The 19,032-nt window shown below is 38.8% G+C and overlaps 1 protein-coding gene across 1 annotated transcript in view; it reads left to right on the top strand.

The window, feature by feature from the left end:
• The window catches only part of FRMPD2 (FERM and PDZ domain containing 2), a 50,827-nt gene that overhangs the window by 28,039 nt on the left and 3,756 nt on the right, over window positions 1–19,032 (top strand). Inside the window, exons 25-32 of the mRNA XM_019471626.1 lie at window positions 737–947; window positions 2,109–2,146; window positions 4,527–4,591; window positions 6,121–6,282; window positions 11,376–11,461; window positions 13,282–13,397; window positions 15,950–16,098; window positions 17,832–17,922. Of these exons, the coding sequence (XP_019327171.1) occupies window positions 737–947; window positions 2,109–2,146; window positions 4,527–4,591; window positions 6,121–6,282; window positions 11,376–11,461; window positions 13,282–13,397; window positions 15,950–16,098; window positions 17,832–17,922 (918 nt within the window). The remainder of the gene's footprint in view (window positions 1–736; window positions 948–2,108; window positions 2,147–4,526; window positions 4,592–6,120; window positions 6,283–11,375; window positions 11,462–13,281; window positions 13,398–15,949; window positions 16,099–17,831; window positions 17,923–19,032) is intronic.

Raw genomic sequence — 19,032 nt, 5'->3', positions numbered from 1 at the left:
GGGGGTGGGCGGGAGGGGGAGAAAAAAAAAGGCAAAGTTTAAGAAGGATGAGCCACTGGTTAGGGCAATAGTTTGCTATTCAAAAAACCTCCACTCAACTCCTTGATTCACCACAGGCACAAGGCTTTATCTACATTGTACAATACAAGTGACAAAAGAAATCCCCACAGTGTGAGTATCTTGGCATTTCTGCAACATGTGGCGAGTACTGCACACAGATAAACCTGTAGACCCAGGAAACAGTATAGCTATATTTGCTCAGGTACAGCATCCTGTTTCCAGTTCAGAAACTACCTTGTTCGGAGATTGCTTGAATATTGTTGCACAATTCTGTTTTGCACTGAATAGGTATCTCCTTAGTTGTCATATGCCTCCGTTCCCTATGTCAGTCTAAAGACTACAAGGCACTTGAGCACTCTGGTAACGAAGGAGTTACTGCTATGCAGCTAAGTGTCTTATTCAAATGACTATTCAACATCAGGTGAAATAAAGCACTATGGAATAGCTGAAGCATAGCAATATCATTTAAGGGTTTTTTCCATACTTTTTTAACATTTCACTCTCCCAGTCCAGCTCCTATACCCCATCTCACTGGGGCAAGACTGTTGTTTATAATGTTGGTGATTTGTTCAGCCTATCTTTCAATGACTCACATGTATTCCATTAGGCTGTATGTCACTGGCAGTGAAATTCAAAACACGCTGCCACAAAAGATGCTTTCTCTGCATTATTCTAGGCTTGAAGCTGACAGGAGGAGCTGGAAGCAAGTTACAAGGTATTTATGTGCTAGAGATAGTGCCTGGCTCTCCTGCCAGTGTGGAAGGCAGTTTGCAGCCACGAGATCAGATTGTTTACATCTGTGGACTGTGGACTGAGGGCATTAGCCTGGATGACGCCGTGAGAGTGTGTGAAGCTGCCACCCAGAATGTCCAAATCAAAGCCACAAGGTAAATCTGAGCATACTCAATCTCAATCCTAATGTTAAAGCAGGTTTCTAAATTTTACATCAACAAGTCAAACAATAAAAACAAGACAAACTACAAGAAAAATGCTTTGCCTCAAAGGTTTGAACGTTGCAACCTGATACATAACAACCATAAGATACCTTAACTCCTTGTAATTACAACTAACACAGTGAATACAAGTAGACTCGTACGACACAAATGAGAACTCTTCAAACTTCATCATCCAAACACAAATGTGAATCCTTCAACTGTGAGGCTGGCCACCATTTTCAGATATCCTGTCCTCCAGGGAAAATCTTTATATTTCCACCACTAGTGCCAACCTTCTCCATACATTCTCAGATTCACAACTACAGGCAAGAAACTACCTCTGATGGGAAACTCCAAGTTACTTCCAACAGCCAAATATTTTAGAAAGGTGTTAAAAATGCAGCATTTAATCTGCAGCAAGTTAAGAATTTCCCTCATCAGTTCTTGGCTGCATTTTAGATTTATTGTGTTCTACAGTCTGATAGAGCATCAGCAGAGGTCCTGGACCGATATAGAAATAGCTTCCAAAGATCTCAGAGGAACAGTCAAATGGTAACCCAACAGCATGTGAATGACTAAGTTAGATAACCAGAGTTAGCACTAGTGCGTCTGTCACAGCTGTCTTAACGTAGTTCGAACTTTTATCAATGTTTTATTAACTTGCACTGGGCTAGCAGATGAAAAAACTGCAGCCTCATTATACTTCTTGCTGCACAAACAGTTAGTAGGCAACACACCCTGAGCGTAAGAATTTACAGTCTAAGGAGGCAAACAGAAATATGGCAAAGAAAATTACGAAAGATCATTCCCACTTTATAGAGGGGGAACCGAAGCTGAATTCAAAACGTACCACAAAGCAGTTCTGTATTGGGACGGGTGGTTTAACATGATCTTTCTTTCCCCAACCCACTTAAATAAAATGTTTCACTGTTGTTAAAGACAGTCAAATATTTTACATACCGATATAAATGCTCTTTAGGAAAGCACCATTAACAAAATCAGAGAAGTACAACTAAAATTTAGACAACTGACTTTCTGAAAATATTTTTCATATGTGCTTTACAAAGCATGCAGCTCTTAATGGCTCACATATTTCACTTTTTCTGCCCCCAGAAATGGCAATCCAGTGGTTCCTATAGAGCAGGAAAATAGTAAGTAAGGCTAATATTTTTGGTTTTTAGTTCAAAACTTGCTTCTGATTTTGGAAATAAGCATAAGGTATTGATTCACTGCATTTAAAAAGTTATTAACAGATTGTAACTTGGCATTCAGTATTTCTGTTACAGACATTCTAAGAGTCTGAAGAAAATTTGGTAGCTCTTTAAAGCTAGAAATAAAATGTATAGTTCTCTGTAAAAAAAATTACTGCATTTTGCATAGTCAGTTTCTTTTTTTTTAATTTGTTGTTATTAAATGGGAATTTTACGTGATCATATTTCAACATCTGTTTTGATTGAAACTATTCTCTGACGGGTTTTCCAGCACTTCTTGAGCCACTATTTAATATGAGCCACTACTTCATCATCTAGACCAACTTTTTAAACTGTTATCAATAAATCTATAGAAAATCAGAAACAGGGAGCACCAATATCTTTTAGTTAATATAAGAGCATTCCTATCAGGGGACGATATCTAATACTATAACGGACACAAAAATTCAGTAATCGTCTGCACTGCAAAGACTTGACCAGAATTGCTCTAGCAGTAGAAGGAGTCTCAGCAAGCAGAGGTTGCATCTGCACCATCCGGTGGAAGGATAGGTATCACGTCTACGTCGCTGCGTAGAAAGTGTGTTAGCTATGCAAGTAATACTTTCCAGTCTACATTTGGCTGGAGTGTTAAGTCAGGCCTAGCCCACAGTTTCATTTACCTGACTGGATATCTGAATTTTTTTTAATCATGCAAAGATGACCTAAAAAGTAACCCTGGACCAGAATTGCTCGTTTGCCTACGCTCACCTGAATACTGGCATATGGCTACCTGAAGAAATTATTCCCAGTCAAGCTAGTTACAGATTTCCTACTCTACAACCACCACCCATGTGTTTGTTTTTATAAACTGAAGCAGCTTATTTCACTTACTGAAGAACAAGCTTCTTTGAATTTACTACAAGACACAGATAAAGTTATACTGCAGTGGCTGAGAGTACATGTAACTAAAGCACGGTACATGCATATCCTGGTAGGACCTTGCTTACACATCCTTGCTCCACAAGCTTTGCAGATTCCAAGATTTCTCAAGACACCTTCGAAATAGGTTACCAGGTCTGATCCACCTCTGATACAGATTTATGAACTCCACAATGGTAAAGTTACCTGCCTCTCTTATAAAACAAGATTCTTCCCTTTTATAAGGCACTTAAAAAAATCTATAGTAATTTGGTATTTGGTGTTCTGTTTGCTATCATCTCTGATAGATTTACAGATAAATCTGTAATAATTTGCTATTAAGGAAGCAAGCCTTCATTTTATAGACTCTCTTAGTTACCAAAATGCATACTAAAATTGCAAACACAACAGGGAACTTTTTTAACAACAGAACACTCATCATTTTCTATAATTGATACATTAAGAGTACTTTGTGGAAGACAAGTAAGGTCACCAAGATATGATAAAGCAAACCCCCAAAACTGAGGTGGGGGTGGGTAGAGGTGGAAGTGTCAAGAAATGCACCTTGTCTTCTTACTTATCCGTCTCTGCAGACACTAACACGCCCTGCTTCTTCCTCTGCCTGATCATTGCCACACGTCTAAATGACTCAGTCTGATCTCTGATTGTTGTTACCATTTTAAAAGTAGCAATGACTGAGGTGCAATATCTCTGCAATTCATGACAGAATTGTTTATATCACTGTGCAAATTGGCAAACTTAATCATGCAGTAGTAAGTGTCTCAAACTGCCTCGTATAGTACCAATATTGGATATTGACGCTTTGTTTAATAATCTAAGCACAGAGTTTACATTCCCTTGTGTATATGAAGGTTAGCAGGAGGCCTGTCAGAACAAACCTACGTGTATGCTTTTAGGGCCACCTGCTGAGACAGAGAAAGCCAACATTTCTTTCCCAAACGAAAACCTGAATTCCCGAGAAGAGCATCTGCTGCATCAACGTGGTAAGGAACTTTGTATTTTTCAGTTAGGGTTTGTAAAATTTCGTGGCCTCTCTTTGAAAGAAAATAAGTCTGTAGGTGGTACTGGCAGCACCTGGGAAAGATTAATTCTTCATAAACAAAACTGCCTCCCTCAGAGTTTCAGAGAACATTTATACATTACCTGTTACCCTGTAACATGCAGCTTTTAAAGCTTGTTTTGAACCTGCTCACTGGGAGGTAAAAAGTCTACAGGGATAATGTGCAGAAGGCTCAGTTCACTGTTCAGGAGTGTAAGCCCGCATAAGTCCACAGGAATTTTTTTGTATTTTACATGTCAAATATAAAATGTTTTATTATGTCTCTGAATATGATTTTGAGTGTTATACTATAGAACATTTTACCAGTACAACTGTGTAAAAGTTGTTGCTGCTTTTTCACAGAGAAACATTTGGAGGAAACAAACTGTGGTGCTCAGCAAAACACTCCCGATTCTCCAGACTGTAAGGTAAGTGACAATTTTATCAAGTGTGAGGCAGTCCATCAAGTGAAGTGAGCTATATGGAGTAGATTTTTTCAACAGTGGTATCTAATATATTTGCTTCCTCTCCAGTTTCTTTGAAAATGTGAATATAATGCATTTGGAGAGCATCCTGTGAATTGTTGAATTGCTTCAGCATTCATGGACTAGAATGTGCTGAGCACTTCCTGGGGTCAGACTCTTCTATTGCTGTTTTTCAATGTATAATATCACTATTTTACCAGCTTGGTAATATAAGCACGACTCATATGATGTAGCCCCTCCATTAGGTCTTCACAGTACTCTTAACAGCTTACAAGATTAATCCTTAGCTTAGAAAGAAAGTAGCAAAGGAAGAAGTTACAAAACTTCACACTATGGGATCCTGGGGAAAATAAGTGTAATTGCAATCGTGAAGCACTTTCCACAACAACCTTTGAAACCTGAGATTAATATGTTTCATTCTGAAATTCTCAGATGAGGCATTTGATAAGATGGTAAAATTACTCCAAACCCTTGGAGTATTATGTAGCACTGACATAAACAATAACAGTTTGAATTTGGAAAAGCTATGCCATTTTTGAAATGATGAATTCCTAAAATACACAGGTGCGTTCTTTGAAAAAAGAAGTAATTTCCATGCTCAACATACAATGCTTCAAAATTCTTACAAGGGCAAACATCACTTCTGTTTGTGCAAACATGTGGAAAATAATGTTACTTGGAATTGAAATTACCCACATTGGGACTGATATTTCATGGGAATAGATTTACTAGTTTTCTCTTGATTGTGGTTTGCAAAGAAGGGCTGTCTCTTGTTAAAATTAGACCTCCAACCTAGCAGAAAAATTGGAACAATTTTCTCACTTTTGATTAAGTCATCACTATTACTGCTTTTTCCACACCATTTAATCCATGATGGTTTATCTGTTCAACTTGCTAAAATAATTTCTGAGGATGATATTTGCAACATTGCAACTACTCATGCTGCAAGTCATAAACATTTCTAGGTTGCTGCTATTTCTGACATAATACTTGACCCTAAAAAAGCAGCTTATTTTAAAACTGAATGAAATGCTAAAGCCAAACATATGGGTATGTTGGGGTTGCAAGGTTAAGATTTTCATTATAGAACAGTAAAAGAATGGAATATATACTGTGTTACTGTCACGCTGGAGATAAGAGTGACTTGTTTGTCAATGAAGGTGATGTATTTGATATATTATAAAAGGATTACAAAAGTATATGTTTCCTTGCTCTTAAGAGATTAGTTTCCCCTCCAGCAATTATTTAAAAAGATTATGGAAATAACTATGTACTATTTTCATTCTGATATATACAGCTGCTATGTTAATCACTGGAAGCTCTATACACCTATTCAAGAGAAGGATATATCCCATAATCTACATCAGCCAGTGAGGACTGTGAAGCATAATGGGATTCTTTGGTATCAAAAATGCAAACAAAACACAGCCCTGAATAAACTCCACTTTAGACTGCATCCTTTTCTATTGTAGGAATTCATTATTAAGGTTGAGCTGGAAAAAGCAGAAAATGGAAGCCTAGGATTTGCACTGGTAGGTGGAAGAAATGGCAGGGCTACCCTAATAAAAGCCATCAGCCCGGACAGCATTGCAGATCTAGATGGGAGGCTTCAAGTTGGTGATATCCTGCTTAAGGTAATGCTTGTTCTTCATTGTTTTGGCCTACGTTTTCTCCAGTTACTCTATAATGAGCATTCTGTTCAGTATGGAGGTTGTGCAGGTTGGAAGTCTGAGGCTGCTTGGCACAGTAACATGTAGAAGATGGTGTTCCCCGGCTCCTAGGGGTCAGAGGGCTGTTCTGCCCCCCCGCCCCTTGCCTAGAGTTCAGCTCCCTGGGGGATTGGGCCTCTCTACAGCTGGAAGGTGGCTGTTGGGCACTCCAGCAGAGAAGCAGACCCAGAATAGCAGGGCAAGTGGCAAAGTGCAACTACTCCGTAGTGTAACTGTGCCCAATGAGGATTACACGTGAAAAAAATCAGGGAAACGAGAGTTAACTGACGAAGCGTGCATATAGCAGCTAACCAGGAGGAGGATACTATCATCGGTGCCAGTTAGGTATTATAAAGACAAGAAAAAAGCACTGGAATTAGAGCTTTTGAATCTTTATTTAAAATTTTATTATCTTAACCACCTTTTAACACAAATAATCTTTTTTTTTTTTACCCCAAATTATTTTTTCTTCCCCGTCCAGGAGTTTCAATATTTTTGTTTGCTTTTCTATTTTTCATTTACTTCCATCTCTCCTCCACCTTCCATCTGAAGAGTGGAGGAAACAATGCCCTCTTAGTGTCTCAGAAGAGATGCAGACTATACTTCTGTGGTGTACTGCTGGCAATCACAGTATAAAGAAGTAGAGAGGAGAGGATCAAGCAAGTTACTAAAATGGGAGGGGATGAGGACACGTGAAGTGCAAAGAAGTTATATAAAGATTGCTCAGTGCTGGGATATATGACAAAAAAGCTTTGTGTTACAGGAATCTGGAAGTACATGTCATTGTATTTTTCAGGTGAATGAGACTTTCGTGTCTGGTCTGCCACGCCAAACAGTTATAGATCTGCTGCGCCAGGCTCAGGGCACTGTTCAACTCACTGTCTGCAGAAGCATGGCTTTGCATTGGGCTTATTCAGGCAGTCAGAGCAACAGTATACCTTCCCCCTCAAACACAAAAGCAGAGCCTGGTAAGCAGCCGCATCCATTCAGTACATGATAAAAGTGGGATTATGCGTTGCCTGAATTCAACTTTCCTATTAGCAAAACAATTCAGTATTACTAACTTTACAGTTACTCCCGACTCATAGCCGTAGATGCAAACGCATTCTTCACCCTGATCTGCAGCTCTGGCTAAGCTACTCAAGACATAGGACCACAGGGAAGGAATGCCTAAGTGTTGATTTTTTAAGTCTAGTAATAGTGGAAGCAAAGCTGCAAGACCCTCAAAGATGCTTTAACTCAGCTTATGTTTCCAAGTCATGAAGATTCCTGGTCTGTGCTGATTTTACCCAGTTTTATACAACTTACTGATGGAATCACAGCGAATTACTGACCCAGCTGCTGAACTACGTTTCTCACAAATTTCACATCCCAGCACTCCTACCTTATCTCTTGGAAGCACTACACCTCCTGTTCTGCCTGGCAGACAGCTCCTCTCCCTTCTGTGCTTGTTCATGTTCAAATCCAGAAGCCTCTACTCCCAGGTTGATTGCTATTGATTTGAGAGCACACCCACCTGCATAAGGCAGTACTTAGAGAGCTGACTAACTCTAATGGAAGAAACTTGTGCTGCAGGCTCTGCTCTACTGAATACTCAAAATTTAAATACTAATTAAAGCTGGGAGTGGAAGCAAGGGTATACTATTACCAATAGATTATGAGTTTATATTCCTCAACTTTCTATTTCTTTGAACACTGAAATGTTTCCTATAATGTGGAGAAACTTCAATGAGAAGAATACAGAATTCCTCCTTAAGATACCTTCTGGCCTGCTGGTTACAAATTGGAGGCTTTGTTTCAAATCTTCTCACACAAGAAGCCACTGCCATTGCTATTTGCTTTCTCCCCAGCTGACTAGGGAGAGACGCAGGGCTGGCTGTGGGGTTTGGACATATTTTACAGCAAACATTTATGCATCTAGTCAGCTTTACTGATGCAAACTTACCTGCGTAGGTATTTTAGGCAATTCTGCTGTTAGGCAGCAGCTGCCTCTAGGGCTTAAGGATCTCAATTTTTTCTGTATCTATTAGACTGAACCTAATCCTCTTGAACTCCTAGCCTGTGTCATAAGTACTGGACACTCCTTCACTTACTGGAAGCTACCCTGGGTGTTTCAAGAGCAAAGCTTTCCCCTAAGGGTAAGAAAACTATGCTCAGCACTGGCCTGGAAGGAGGATGTTCACTGCCCCATCTCTATTCTAGTTTAATTTTGGGGGTTAATGATGCAAAAAAAAAATGGAAGGATAATTTTGGGGGTTAATGATGCAAAAAAAAATGGAAGGACGGCCAGTTATAAAAAGGCTGATTGAAGCTCTTGCCCTATTAAGGGCTGTGGAAATATTCCCATTCACTTCAGTGAGACTAGCCTTTTTTCCAGCTCTGCAAATTCAAGGAAATAGCTGTGGGGATGTTTATTTGCATCTCACATGACATTGGTGAACTACACAGTTGCTGGAAAGTTTAAACTGTTTTCCTGGACCAGCAAAACCCAATGGTATTATAGAAGCACTGGCATCAAAGTTAATCTATGGTATTTGTCCCTTAGCACTGCAAAGGAATGGGCTGGGTTAGGGAGGGCAGATTTAAATTCTGTTTCAGGTTTTTTATAACTGCTGTAGATACAGGGGTCTACTTCAGTGTATCTTCTGGCAACCTGAATTATGCTGGCTTCTTCATTTGTGTTGTACTAACCCTCTCCGAGCATCCATGAAAGGGATATTCCATACCAGTTTCTGGCACTGTATCTCAGTGCCTCTTCCAAGGTCCAAGTCCTCTGGTGTGGGTGGCACAGAAGAAATGGATCTATATTTTCATGCTTTATAGGCATTTTATTTTGGTTTTGTTTTCTGGTATTCAGACAGTGCTGAGGGAAGCCTGCGAGCTCAGCCTGTTTTCACTTTCAAGGAAGGAGAAGAATCCAACCAGATGTGCACCAAGGTAAAATCTGAACCAGGCTTCTAGACGTTATCAGTCAATGTACTCGTATGTTTGTTGACAAAATGGGTTTGCTGCAATGCAGGCAAGAACCACACCTTCTTAATGACAAAAGATTAATGTGAGGGAAGTGTGCTGCAATGACTGGAACTGCTAATATTTGAATGAGTCAGGGGATTCCACTGAGATAAGAGCATATGATTAGTACAATATATATGCTAAAAGGGTGGGGAAAGGAAGGTTGCATTTGCGAGTCTTGTTCTCATGCTTTATCATATTGGAATGAATGATTTATTAATTTTACCATTCTTTCGGTATTTTAAAACAATATACTTCAAAAGATTTCTGTTCAACTGTCTTCCATTAATATTCATAACTCCAAGGCACCCAAACTTCTTCAAACATGGTTATGTTTTTGAATCTTAGTAAGTCTTGTAAGACATTCCACATCAAGTTTTACAGCACCTATTATTTCTAAGTTTATAGCTGTAAAACCTCTCCTCAAAATGTGATAAATATAGGTCTTCTTATCCTCCAGAACAAATTAAAAAAGCAAACCCTGCCTCAACCAATATAATCAAACTAGAAAAAGGAAAATGGAAGAAATCCTTGACGTGAATAAGCTGAGAAAACCTTGAAGATTAACTTGAGGAAGTTTTAAGTACACTGTTGGAATGGGTGTTGGAAATAAACTGTTAGAGATTGGTGAAATGTAACATCAAAACAAAATCATGTCCTGATCTGACAAAGAAGTACACCCAATAAATAGTATCAATGGGAAGTAGTAGATAGTACTAAGGTTACAGGTTCCTTATTAGATCCCTGAATTAGCAAGGTATTAAGCCACACTTTTAGTTTTAACCTAGTTCAGCAGAGCACATACCTAACTTTAAGCACATGCTAAATTTTTTTGCTGAATTGGTTCCATTAACTCTCTCGTCTTCATTATTTCCAGCTTGCCTTTAGCTGTCTCCTATGAATAGAAACTATTTATGCTTTACTTCATAGAGCACAGCTGCCATCTACTCCAAAGATGTGGACTTTGAAAATGACAAGCTACTGACAAAAACAGATGCAAAACAGCAGCAGTAAAATACCTTTCCTTGGCAAATAGAAAACAAAAATCCATATAGCATTCTCCAACCAGTGTAGTCAGTAGGTGCAGAAACTACGTAAATGAATTCATGGTTAAATAGTCAGCCATGAATTCCCCTATTCTAACGGAGAAATACAAGCACAAAAGTAAGAAAATAAGGTATAAGTGGCAGCTACCGTTAAGATTCTGTGGGGCATTCAGTAGTTTATACTGTGTAACATGCCAGGGTGGTTTCTGAGTGCATGTGGAATATTAAGCAGGGAAAGAAGAAGAAACACCACTCTAAACTAAAATTTAAATAATTATCTGTCAAATGTTACAACTGAGAAGGAGACACTTCCACATACTAATGGCAAATGTCCTGCATCATTATTTAAATGCAAGACCCAGCTACCATTCTCTAGGACGGAAAAACAGCCACCGATACTATTGCTTCTACTGCATATGGAGGGCGATCAAGGGTTCTTGTTGCCTTCTCTGTTAGTTGAGTGCTTCTTCGCAGAGCAGCTGCACCCTGCTTCTAACAGCTGGCATCGTTGTGTCTGAGATAAAAAAAAGAAATTATTACCAACAATTCCATCTCGGATACTGGTGCTTTCTGCTGCCAAGAGCTGGGAGGTGAAGAGCAGAGCGTGACTCATGGTTCCTGTGATTGCATTTTCTTTATGAGATCAGAGAGGATATAACTAACACAAACCTTTTTCAAGTTTAGTCGTGCATGCTATGTTGTAGAGATGTCTGAAGACTGTATTGTTATGAAACTCACAAATACAGCTGCTGTGGCTTTTTAATCCTAGTAGATACTGCAATGCTGAGTCAAAGTTACATACTTTCTTCTGAAAGTGGAAACTATTCTATTTTTCCTTTCCTTCTTGAGTGAAGGACACATTTTTGTCAGATACAAGAAAGATTGTTGATGAAAGTAACTACATTCTTGATGTTTCTGTGTACTGATTTTTCACAGCTTTTTCTTATTTTAAACCTGCAGGATCCGGAAAGTACACACAATTCCCCTCTGCAGCGTCAGCTGGCTGGACAAGACTATAAGGAAATCATCAGTAACATTTCAGACGGGTAAGTCTTTCAAATGCAGTAAAACTATTAAAATAAAGAGCATGGATAATTTATTCTTATATTTTCAGAGCTGTCCTAATATGGTATACAAATGCACTCATGTGTCCCAAATGATAGAAATACAGTTCTATTGGAATGTAGCTCCATCTGCAGTAAGAGTTGCTGAACAGCTTCCACACAGCTACTAGGACAAATGAAACAGAAGCTTCTAGGTGTAACAGCTCAGACATGCCTCAGCTTTAGCCTTTCTAGCTGAGGAGGAGAGAGAAGAGTGGTAGCACTATCGCAGTGGTGTGGGCAGGGTCCCCGTGGGTTTTACTAAGCGTTCCAAGCAGGTCTTGCAGCCTGGGCTGGACCCTGTGCTACTATGACTGTAGTGATACAGATGTTGAACTCCAGACATCTGGGAACCAAGAGAATTTGAGGATGTTACTCCAATGAAAGTACATAGTACAAGAAGAGAAGAATTTTACTTCAAATTTTAAATCTACGGTACAATGGGAAATCAAAGAATAATGGAGTGTTGATAAGACATGGGCAGTTTTGTCTATTACAATGATGCAGAGTAGATGAAATATGATTATTTTCTTTATCACTTATAACCCACATAAATGGAAAAAAGGACTAAATGGTTACCTTTAAAACTTAAAATTTTGTAAGAACAGTACTTGGCCAATCAATTAGGGTTGAAAATCTTCCCTAACTTACCTGCGTGCAGAGATAAAGTTTGAAAGAAGCTTTGAGAGCATCTGCAAGTGAGAACATCCATGTGAACAACGGCTCAGTGCCACTTGCTATTATCTCATTGCTAATATAACATTATCTTGTGACATACCAGGTAATCAGGTGTGATTACTATTAAATTATTTTGCTCTGTGTGCAAGAGGCATAAATGCATCTATGGCTAATACAGTTATCATATATAGGGATAGCAAGTATCTTTTCTGGTTGTTTTGCAAATAGGATGGTTTTCTGGCCCCTGTCCTGTAATCTGAATCTTTTTACTACCAGTATTTTCTGGTTTTTCTATTTTCTACTTGCAAAAGCTTTGTGTAAGTTGAACATGCACAGCCTGCAATGGTTACTGATATTTGCAAAGCTGCTACTTAATATCTTATTCTCCCTCTTAAGTGTACCTTTTACTATTTCTAACTTTACGTATTATGATCATTTTTATCCCCTTCCCCCTTCGAACCTAGTTTAAAGGTTCATATCCTATGATCATACATAGGATAGGATAATGGAAGACTGTGATCTGCTTAGGCCTACTAACATAGTTAAATGTTAGGTCTGAGGGTTTCGGAGTTAGCCAGTAGAGGAATATTTGACCCATTCTGCACACATTATAGTTGCATTCTGGATTGCAGGCATATCTTCTACCTAGAACATATTGAAGTGCTCTAAAATTTTCTAAATACATTAGGAAACAGTAACAAGCAAAGCCAATTTAGCTATGATTGCCTAACAACTCAAAAATGTCATACATGAAAAATTGTTTATAACTGTGACAAACCTTATTTTCAATCATTTTTTGGGCAGCTTTTTATACAAAGCATGTTCTTATCTCTTTGAAAAAATAAAATACCACATACAGATAACAGTGTTTTTCACTAGCTATATTTGCAAACACTACTCCAGACAAAATGCTACTATTACTCCTTGAACTTACGTTCTTCAGAGTTCACACTAATTCTTGAAAATAGTTGCTCAAGAAAGTTAAAAGTGACCAAAAATAGATTAAAAACAAAACCTTTGTACAGTTCGGATTATCAAAGCTTCTGCTGCTTCCATAAGACTATTCAACTAATGCTGTTTTACAGGTCACAGAAATATGCAGTATGTGAAGGCTGCAGAAGAGAGAGTCAGCAGTCTGAGTCAGACAGCTGGAGCAATGAAGATGATGATATGCCCCACAGGATTTCTGTTCTACCTAGAAGTAACCATGCAAAAACTTCTCTTCTTTCTTTAACATTATAGGCCAGCTCCTCCATATATGTACAGTGAGGACAACACTAATCCCTTGTATATAAGCTAAGGGCACAAAGTGCCCTTTGTGTCTCAAAGACTAGGGCACTCATGACACAATTTTTTGCCATTGATACTTGCGAAGGCTATCAAACCTTTGCAACATCCACAAGAAGAAGGCCTACATCAGGGTCTCCAACTCTTTTGGAGAACTGCTAGGAGGAAGGACCATGAGTCTGAATGTAGTTAACTGAACCCAGGGAGGGCAGCTCTGCTGGCCATCACCCACTCGCCACTGCTCTGAGCACCTCTGCTTTGGAACTCCAGTTTCAAACGGATGAGCAACTTTTTAGTTTTATTTTTTGTGGAGTTTTTTGTGTCTTTTGTTTTGGGTTTTGGTTGGGATTTTTTTTTCCTAATGTTATATATCATGTCCTCCAAAAAGGAAAATCTCTGAATACCTTGATTATACTCAATTAGGTGTACAAACTGAGCAAATAAGAGGAAAAGAAAGTTGTTGAATTAATTTAAGCAACATCATGACAATTGTTCAAAACATGCACTATTGGATAGTGCAAAGAAATGACACATTGGCTCAGTGGCTGAACAAAAAAAATGAACATTGCAATTTGGGTCAGAAGCAAACTTGTGGGAGCTTCCCAATGCATAATTAAAAAACTGAAATTCTTAGTTTGTCCCAAAACGAATAAAATAAAAGCAGATGGATTATCTTACTGACTGGATGTAATAGAAGGCCTTTTTCATATATGAAAGGCAATGACAAAGGCTTTGAGAATTAACGGAACAAATTCCAGAAACTTACTACAAAATGTGCTTGTTATCACTGCATGCAATAGGTTTTTTAAATCATTCTCCTCTCTCCCTTACTCTTTCCATACAACTCCTCAAAAAAGTAAATTAAAGCTTTCACAAAAACGTAGAACGAAAGGGTCATATTCTATCTCAAGACTTTGTTCCCAGAATCACCGAATTTCATGACATATAATAACTTCATTAAAACCTCTAGAACTGATGTGCTTAAACACATACTGAAGCACTTTCACAGCTCAGGTGCTAAAGCCCCTCTGATGTCAGAAGACAGTTTACAGAAAGAATCTGTCTAGTTGTTCCTACAGAAAATTAAGCTGCTTCTGCCCCAAACAAGAATAATTTGTGAAAGGAATCATACTGAGGATGCTGCAGTATCCCATAGATTCTCTGAAATACAGGTCTCTCCCTGCCTCTTCTTGCTCTGTAGAAGCAATGAATTGCTGATGGCTTTTATGAGAAGTAAACCACAGCGATCTCCCTCACACTACCAAGCTGTGCTGGCTAGCAGACCGAAAATGATAAACAATCTATCCTCTACGACCTGCTCAAAGTTTGGGTTTTTTATTCCACTTGATCTGGAAGGAGAGGGAAGTGTATGGGAAATAGCGCGCTCTGTCTGGAGCAGAGGATCTATCTTCACTGGCACTCTCGACTAGTTAATAGAAACACCCTCGCATCTGTGAGGGTTAGAGAACAGAAAATGAACAGAAGGTGTCTTAAAAGCTCCAGCAAGGCAGGTGCAAGTTGTAGCCCAAGACAAAAGCATAGCAAGCACAACGCTTTTGTAACGGAGATTAGTTAAGAGTAGCAATGACATCTTACAAGAGGAAAACAAAGCATTGCTCCTTGTCTTCAGCCTACAACAAACCTGTGGAACAGATCATCAGGTTTTCTTTGAGACAGTTGCATGTTATTCTTTGCCAACAGTAGCCTGTCACTAAAAGGAAAAATTCCATAATTCCTCTGCCTCAAACCACTATTTTTTACCAAACAAGCTACTGTTTTTACTCTACATGGTACCAAAAGTTTTTCAATTGCTCCAGTACAGTAGTGATATTTCTGGAGATATAAATGTTTATCCATCTTCTTAATCTGTCAAGTTTTGGATCAGAACATGTACTTCAGGATGAGCTAATTAGTAAAACTGAATCCTGATTTTGGTGCATCAAAGATACTTCACAGTTTGTTCTTGAAGGGGAGTGTGAGGTAAGATGAAAAGAACAGAAGATATTTTCTTACTTCAGGGAGGAAGAATTTGCAGTGATTATTCCTAGCAGTGGGGTGTGGCAATACTAATTTTCAGGAAAGTGTTGGAAACATGAAGATGATTCACTGTGAAGATGTGGCCAGAGTCTCTTATACCAATATAAACTAGCGTTAAAGTTTACAATTCTGCAAGAACTGTTTATTTAGAACAGACTGTATTTAGAAACTATATGAGGCAATAAGTTGCAATAGTTGGATCTGCTTCCAAATTACATGAAATGTGGTGCTGGTTGTATACATGGTACTGACTTATTCTTTTTTCTGCTGTGAACATAAGTAAACCAAAAATATTTTTTCGTATTTCACTTCCACAGTATGAGCATCAAAATGTACTTAAGTACTGCAGCCTCCTAGTTTTTAAAGCCAAGACTTTGCACTATGAACAATAATCATTAAAAACTCCGTTGTTTTTTTGTTGATATATAGGCAGAACGTTTGCTTCTGGAGATGAATTGACTCAGTTAATTAACTTTAAACCACCACTGCCTGGAGTAGGTCCAAGGACTGGCATCACAGGTCTTATCCGAAGCCTTCAGTTGCGGATTGAGAATCAAGAGGTGTTAAAGGAGTTTATGGTAAAGTGTGATACCTTTTTAAGATCTCAGTGTTTAGCAGAGGTAAGAAAGTGACTTAGCAGCCTTCTGCATACTGTATGGGAGATCCACTTGTATATCTTTACTGGCTCCACTTTCTCAGAGAATTATTCCAGCCAGAATGGGGCTTCTACTCTGCTGTTTGGGTGATGCTACAGTATTTGGATCTCTCTTTTTCCACACAGGTCAGGCTTACACTGTCCCCTGTCCAAAGATGCTGCCCACATGGAATGAAAAATAAATAATACACAAAAGTAGAGCACGAATCACTTTTTCCTAGACTGACTTCTTCCTATTACCCACTCAGCTCTGCTGAACATCTGCCTAAGAACTATTCTAGAGGCTGCATTAAAGCAAGACATCCATGTTGCTAGGGATTCACTAGTGTTGAAACACTTAGTTGATGAAAGGAAAATGTTTCACACACTGCTCCAGTGATCCATGGAACTCATTGCCACAAATTGCTATTAAGGTCAGGAACGTTGTGAAAGTAAAAAGAGAAAGTAACGTACCTCCATAGATAATGAAAACACATAATTACATCTGATGGCATATAAATCATGAAAAAGCGTAAAATTAGGAAAGCATATAAAATCTCTTGTTTCAGGATATAAATAGAGTACTCAGTTATCAGCAAATTCCCAAAGAACAGATTATTTCATAACTCTTCAACACAGTACTGGAATTTCCTTTAAAGGATGTACTCATCACCAGTGAAATAGGTTGCTACCACTTCTCCGTAGTAATTACAGCGTTATCAGTTTCTTTTACTTGCCTTTATATCTCTGACTTTCTGGGTACAAAATCCCACGGGCTCAAGTGTGTAGGGTTTGCTGACCTTCCCTGAAGGCTCAAGGGCATGTATTAATTTCCATTCATTCCATTCCATTCCATTCCATTCCATTCCATTCCATTACTGATGTAGGCATAGCATACTATGAGCTGAGTCATGTGTCTGCACAGAAAACATAAAGATCTAATAGGGGAAGCACTGGTTACCAAAGCCAATGGATATTTTATCTGAGTAAAAGCTGTAGTAACTGATGAAGATGTTAAAGAACTGTCACATATTTCAGTCCATGTACACTGTGTAGTGGCACAGTGTGACGGCTGAGCATTGTGCAATGCATACCGAAGAGGTAAAAGAGTAAAGAAAAGTGAAGGTAACTCAAAACTGTAAATAAATTAACTTGCACATTCCTGCTTCCAGCTACACTGCATTCTGTTCCCCTAAATCTGCCATGAAGTACTGACGACCATAGGATTTGCACGTAACGCCACTGATGCTGTTCCCTATATCCATCACTTCCTGTCACTGAAAAGTATTCACTGACATTCACTACCTGTTAACAGTGCTATAGTTGGTGCTTCAGGCAGTATGTTATCAATTATGAATGCTGCATTTGGCCAAGACACTATTCCAAACATCTATTTTACAGCAATATACAACAGGGATCTGTAGTGACAGGGGCTGAGGGTGTGGGTTGGAATTCTCACTTGAAAACCCCAGACATTTTGTGCAGGCTGAAGAAAATACAAAGCAATTTGAATTCCTTGCCTAGAAGTTTAGAGAATATGTACTGATTCTCTTCTGTAAGAAGTCTATTTGCCAGTCTTGGGTCACATATAGCAGTAAAGTTTGCTCACACTGACTCTGTAAAGATTGTCTGTAAAGGATGTGAACAACATGGATTGACTATTTCTCTTTGATCTAGGCTTTAGAACATGTGAAACCAATAGATGATTGCAGAACTGGCAAAGCACCAGAAAACCAGCATAAAAACAGAGACCAAGATATTCTTCCATGTAAGTATGCGCAGTAATGAGAACATACGTTCAGTGAACAAAGACATCGGAAAACAGAAGAACAGCTCTAACACTGGGATGTAGCAGGCAAATCCCACCGCATCCTTAGTCACAGAGAGCTCCACTAATAATGAAATGTATTGAGATTTTTCCAACAGAGGTAGAGTTCACATAAGGATGTCTGCATTGCACAATATGTAATTTTCTGAACTATCATCTTCCACAAGGCAGGACTTGGTCTGGTAGGGAGCCAGCTGTCTTGGTGTTTCCTTCCCTCTTTCTCAGAGATATTAATCTACTACATTTCTGTGGGCAAGTGTAACCTGAACTATAATAGCAGTTCTTTAAATCTATTTAAATGTACAGCTACGTCTACTGCTTGTGACACAGTGGAATTCTGAAAAGTACAGTGGAAATCACGGAGTTATGTAGCTCTTGGAAAGACAAAGATTCTTTCGGAAGTATTTGAAAGCATAACATCCAACCAGAGTTTTCAGCTGCTCAGCTCTGATCTGAGTCAGAAACAAGTTTCATCACTGATGAGAAGTCATTTTAGAAGGAAGATTTGAGTCCAAGAGCTGAATGACTGCTGTTAACAAGGATTTCCAATAAATAATGTACTGCCTAATGATTCCCTGAGAGGTATCATGACAGAAGGAGAACACTTTCTGGACCCTTGATGTCTTTCTAAACTGCAGCAGCAGGACAGCACATGCAAAATTTGTAGCACAGTTACCTCTCTATATTAGTGATACAGTATACATTCTCAGAAGTTTCCTGTTTTATAACACCATATCCAGTGACAAAAATGCCACACATTAAAAGCAGTGTTGGATACACTATTTTGAATTACTGCCGAACAATTCTGTGGTAGTTAGAAGGCTTGTCAGAATGTTACGCAAGTATCTTAAGAGAAATAAAGCTGCAGTGAACCATACAATTTATCTGTGGGAATTCCTATTAGCAGTGATTAATATTAGTGCTAGTGGCCAAATGTATTCTAAAATCCAGAGACATACTTTGCTGCTAGAGGCTGAGCTTCCCCATCTCTGGGATCCACCCGAGAGTGCTGAGGGAGCTGGCGGAGGTGCTCGCCAAGCCGCTCTCCAT

Source organism: Aptenodytes forsteri, unplaced genomic scaffold, assembly GCF_000699145.1.
Source record: "Aptenodytes forsteri isolate BGI_AS27 unplaced genomic scaffold, ASM69914v1 Scaffold15, whole genome shotgun sequence".
Taxonomy (NCBI): Eukaryota; Metazoa; Chordata; class Aves; order Sphenisciformes; family Spheniscidae; genus Aptenodytes; species Aptenodytes forsteri.
Note: the sequence above shows the minus strand (reverse complement) of the source record. Positions and strands in the feature narration are given on the sequence as shown.